The sequence below is a fragment of the Convolutriloba macropyga genome, chromosome 10, assembly GCF_964194025.1.
Source record: "Convolutriloba macropyga chromosome 10, txConMacr16.3, whole genome shotgun sequence".
In the NCBI taxonomy this organism is placed as follows: domain Eukaryota; kingdom Metazoa; phylum Xenacoelomorpha; order Acoela; family Convolutidae; genus Convolutriloba; species Convolutriloba macropyga.
In genome coordinates this window covers 10,051,895-10,057,675 of record NC_134477.1, presented here as the reverse complement: position 1 = coordinate 10,057,675, position 5,781 = coordinate 10,051,895, and the positions used below count along the sequence as shown (strand labels likewise).

The 5,781-nt window shown below is 38.4% G+C and overlaps 1 protein-coding gene across 1 annotated transcript in view; it reads left to right on the top strand.

Moving 5' to 3' along the window:
• The first annotated feature begins 3,852 nt into the window (after positions 1-3,852).
• The window catches only part of LOC142347911 (uncharacterized), a 13,269-nt gene continuing 11,340 nt past the window's right edge, over positions 3,853-5,781 (top strand). Inside the window, exon 1 of the mRNA XM_075399074.1 lies at positions 3,853-4,038. Within this exon, the coding sequence (XP_075255189.1) occupies positions 3,853-4,038 (186 nt within the window). The remainder of the gene's footprint in view (positions 4,039-5,781) is intronic.

Sequence of the window (5,781 nt, the reverse complement as noted above, 5' to 3'; positions counted from 1 at the left end):
GGAGCATGCTCGGGAAAAAAAGAAGCATAAAAACTGAGAAAGGAAAACTCTTTTGTATTAGTTGTTAATTTTTCTAGTTGTCATAGTAACTGTTTAGTCAAAGAAATAGTTCCTGTTTTGGTTAGTTTTATAGTTACAGTTTCAGAAATAATCTCGTGATACGAGAATAAAAAAAGGAAAAACAATAGCAACCCAACAAGCACTCAACATAAGCAGCCTGAGCAAAAATTTTTTCTTCTATAACTTAGCCAAATACTGCAACATTAGCCGTCTTAAACAGTAGAACACGTGTTTTGATGTCTTATGCTTTATGTTTTCTTGAGCAGTAAATTATTACTGTGTCTTGTATAGCAAATTATATTTGAGCAGTGAATTTTGTTAATTTGTTCTTTATCTACGAAATACCTAGGCTAAAAGTCAGCTGTTAGAATCCTCCAGCTTCTGGTATTTCGACTCGTTAGTAAAATGAGTGAAATTCAACTGAATTTTAAGTTTGAATATTTTTGTATAAAAAGGTCTTAGACATATATAATTTTGTCTACGATTTTGCTACGTATCGGATTGAATTTGTATACATGCAGATATCCCGTATTGTGTGGCCTGTAGCTATCCTGTCAGATTCTATATTGAAAATATAAGGTTAACGAATTTTCGTACAGTGAAACTGTAATGCAACGGAAGGATTATGGTGGATACACAGTTACAAAAGTGAACTGCAGAAACAAAACTTTCAGACTGATTTTGAACCGCTGTAACAAACAGGGCTGTGTAAAGTTTTCCTCGTCACAACCAATTGTGAGAGCAGCCGTTACGTTTTTTCCATCTCCCCGGGCAGTAGAGTATAGACGGCTGTCCAACCTTTTGAACTAAGCAGAATTAAACTTGTGTAAAAGAAAACATCATTAAAAAATCCCGTTGCTGCCTAAACTACGAAGCAAGGTGACTCGTCACGGAATCCCAGTAAACTGGATCAGCCGATTAAGATCTGAGATTAAATTCGACTAAAAACCCCAAAAGGGTTTAAAATAATTCGAAACAGTGATTGACTCAGCAAACTCACAGCAATCTATCCTCAGACACAAAAAATTGACAACCGTTTCTAATCATTGTTTGACAAACGAAGTGGTTGGATTTCGGTCCGAACAAAACAACAACAAAATTTCATCAAATAAAGCGACGATTGTTTACCATTTATTTACTGACTGAAATCTATGAAAAATTAGAAAAATTTGCTATTTGATTCAGACCAATGACGAAAAACCACCTGCAGCTAATTCACGGTCATTAGAACAAATCATCAGTTGGTCAGTGAGGAATGGTAATGAAAGCGAAGACAGAGTGTCAAGTATCTAAATTAAAAATTTAGAGAAAGCTGAGAAAAAAGTTTCGCTTGTCAAAACCGCAGTTCGAAATCAAAAGAGAGGAGCTTAAGCTAGAGCTGCTCCATTTTGAAGTGAATGTGGCACTTAAATTGGAGTATCAAAAGTAAACCCTCGACATCAAAGAGTCAGAATCGGACGACAACTCGGCTACAAGATACGCAGTTGTTCCCCATTCATATGAAGTGAAGCAAAGACCAGAGGTGTATCCTCTTGGCTGTAACGGTCCGACAAACATGAGAGGACACACAACCATAATTGCAATCGTTCTAAAAGAGAACCAGTGGAGATTTACCTACGGGAAACTTTTGATCACGATCAGTCAAGCAAGCAAAATTGATTAAGTAGAGAGCATTTCAAAATAACCTACAGTCAAGAACACCGGTGGCAGCAGTCATATACCTAATTTTGAACTAAGCTCTCCTGATGGTACCTCACTTGGAAGGCCAGAGTAGTCAAGTATATTTGTTACTACCATGCCTCCACCATGGTAAAGCAAGTCAGGGACATTGTGTGTGGGTTATTCCATTACTTTCATTACTGAAGCTTGGTCAATACTAGAACGCAATTTTTGCCGGCCATATCTGGTTGTTGACTCTCAGCCTGATATCTTGTGCAGTCAACAGCCAATAAAACCTCACAATTCGGCTGTTTCAAGCGTTAAAATTTTACTCATTGTCGATAGGCAATTTTGCTGACCATCTAAAGAAAAACAATCATGACAGTGACTTGAAATCAAGAAACTTGAACTCGAAAAAGAAAATTTGCCTCCAAACCTTAAAGAAAAACAGTGGTTTCCAATCGATTACAGCCCGGAAGATAGCACCAACCTGTTTCTTCTTGAAATCCACTTAGAGAAAATGACATTTGTGCATGAGAGATTCTCGGCGTGTAAAAAAACAAAGAGAGAAAGACAGGTGCCTCACAACAAATGAAAAATGCTCCTCGAAAACATCAATATTCAGTGTGATTTTGAACGTAAAAGAAACGAAGCCGACGCAAAACGATCAATGTCCTGTAGTTGACGGCACACACTGTTTTAGGAATTGCCCATTATTCAAGAACAAATGTTAACGATCGATATATAGAAGTGAGAAGACAACGTAGCAGTGAGAAGACAACGTAATGGATTTATGGGAAAACGACATGCAATCAAAAAAAATCTACAGATTGCCAAACTCAGCAAAATCAAACAGACGAGGGCAATTGCGCAGTTAACGTAAGCACTGCAACAAAAGATCGAAGTGACGAAATTTCTTCAGATAGTCCCTCTCTCAATCCAGTGTAGCAGCAACTGACTGAACACATATGCTTTTTTTGACATTGGACCACCGGCTTGATTCTTCAATCAAAATGTTCAACAGAAGTTGCAAGCCCAAGGCACCGACGTTTCGCTTAATCTAACTGGCATACACGCAACAAAAGATCTGAAGACCAAAAGTTTTCCATCATAAATAAAGGGACTGAATTCAAAGATGCGTCTGCTTGAGTCGTCTTTACACCTATAAGTTTGCTTGGAAAATGCATACTATAGACAAAAACAAAGTTTCCAACACTTGAGTGTTCTCAGGATCAGCAAATTTAGTTCGATGGAAGCTGGTATCAGTTTGGGCCAAGAGTCTATAAGCAATAACAGGCATTGGACTACAAAATCAGAACACAAATTAAACCTGTCGTTATCATGGCAGAATTAGGATGGGTTGTCATTGGTCCCATGAAGGGCAAAATAAGATAAAATGTTTGTCATTTCGCATTTCGCCTGCACAGAATTTATGAAAATGATTCTTCTTAAATCAACGTAGTCAGTCAGTCAAAAAAAGAACTGCCACTACAAATAATGCTAAAGATTACGACAAAATTTACGGGCGAGCGGAAGAAAGTGGTAATGTTGTGGACTGAGACAGTGCCAAACCTACTGAAAAACTACAGCTCAGCCTTGGTTCAGCTTTACTCATTGGAGCGAGGATTCTGACATGATCCGCGAACTTTTAAAATATGAATCGACAGTGAATCTATACAGACGTTAAAAAGAGATTCGTGAAGAAAATGAACTAATCAGAATGCTAAAGCGCCTTTGGGGAAAGAACGGTATTTGCCACGCTATTCATTGCTAAATCCAAACAAACCCGGCAAAGTCCGCCTGGTTTGAAACTTTGTATAGAAATACAAAGAATTATGCCTGAATAACAAGATAATGGCCTGACTTGATTTACTGCATGACTTGAAGGAAAGGTAGTCCTAACAGATAATATCCAGTTAAAGTTTTTGCATTTGCAAGTCCCTGAACAAGACCGGAGCTTTCAGCGCTAAAATTGCATGTTTCATCAAGTTCTCCACAAATCTTTTATCGGTTCCTTAGCGGTGACACCTCGACCCGGGCAATTTTTGGTCAAGCATGGTCTTTGCATATGTCGAGGTCTAACTTGGGGGAAGGGGTGGTCCGCTGCACTTAAATAAATTGAATTTAGGAATCATGAAAGCCTTGATTGCTGACCACGTGAACAAGAAGTTGTCGTTGGAGGAACGTGAAGAGATTCCTTCTATTAAAGAACAGGATGACGTCATAGTGAGAATTGTGTGTGCTGGGGTGTGTGGAACTGACATTTCTATTCTACATGGAAAGTTCCCGGGAAAACATGGCATTGTTAATGGACATGAGGTTAACACTCTCTCCCAAAATTTTACAATCTCATTGGATTGAATTATATATTTTTCATAGGCCGAGGTCTGAACCAACCTGAATGTCAACCCAAATCGGAACTCGGCACCAAAATTGACCTCTTAGACCGCGAACTCTGGATCAGACCGAATTCTGGATATTTGCGCTCGCTAGACACTCTCAGAACAAAATGGGAGCTAGCGTCAGTTTTAAGAGTGTGTCCCAAGTTGAGGTGCCATCCAGAAGTGACCTCCTATCAGACGAAACTAGACAAAAGTATCCTCTGACCAAACTAAAAATCGCTCGAAACATCGTGTGCGGTTGGAGTGCGTTCGAAATTGTCTCTGATCAGACCTTGCCAGACGGAAATGACCTCTGATCAGACAATTCGCAGACCGAAGTGACCTCAGATCATACTATTTTGCGCTCGAACCAAATCCCAGACACTTATTTTTGGTGTGGAAACACACTGTATGCGTTCAACTTTGGTCCGATCAGAGGTCACTTCCAGGTGGGTCCTCAACCTGGGGCTGGCTTGAATTTGATCAGAGATCTCCTCTGACTGGATGGTGTGATCAGAAGTCATTTTGAACGTAGTTCATTCTGTCTTTAACAAGGACCTTAAACTGATCAGATATGCATTTGAGCATGTATGAAATTCCAGTACAACCGTAAAAAAATCAAGTTTCCTACAAAATAGGTTTCGAAAGTTTTGAGAGTTTTACTTATTATTGAGTCATTGCTTCAGGGCATTGGTTATTGCCTTTTCTTTCCCAAGAGGGGCGCAATTGATTCATTTTTGTTCTTTTGCTCTCGTTTGGTGTAATCTTAGGCCAATCAGATTAGAAGTTCTCTTAAGCTAGGAAGGTTCGATTCTTCCTGCAGTTTTTTAACGTTATACTATCGAGGATTTCCTAAACAATTTATAAGTGCTCCAGCTTGTGTTTTTGTATTTTTGAATGGACTGTTTGTGATTGGTTGAGTCAGCAAACGTATGCATATACCAATTGAGGTCTGATCCAGGACTTGTACATCAAGATTAAATTTCTTTGTTTAATTCTGAAGTTGTTGAACCGCCACAGCTGGACGATCCTCTTGTTTGCTCCGAATAAAATTTGTACAAAAACCTCATTCCATCTGATAGGGTATGCATTCAAGTTTGAAAATTTAAATCGAAGGACTATTTTTTCACCATTTATGATAGTTTTCCTTGTTTGAAATTTCGTCAAATTTAAAAGCGCATATCAATTAAGCATATTATTAATTTTCAAAATTTGACAAAATTTTTGTTAAGTTAATGCATTGTAACTAATTTTTCTCGTATTGTAGATGAAGTTATTAATCATGTTGATCTAATCTAAGGCATTTTCAACGCTCTCTAGTCAAAACGAATTCTTTGTGATAAAGTTTGATGGAAATTGCAGCATATGAGAATGGTCAAGGGACTCGTTAGAGTCTGATCATATATCAAGTCTTTGTTCGGCCTCGTCAAAAGAGCTCAGTAGTGCTTGAATTATGAGAGATATCATGATTATGTATGGGGTGGCTGATCAAATGGCTATCTCTTAAAATTTTTTTAAGATGGATGGTTATATAATAAGTTGTTGTTAGGCGTAATGTTTATCTTGTAAGGTTCTGTTGGAAAATTTTGTCGGATATGGCCAAAATAAACATTGGAAGCCTGATCGGGGCTCACACAGACCTGGAAACTAAACCTGGTAATCCAACAGCGATGACCATGGC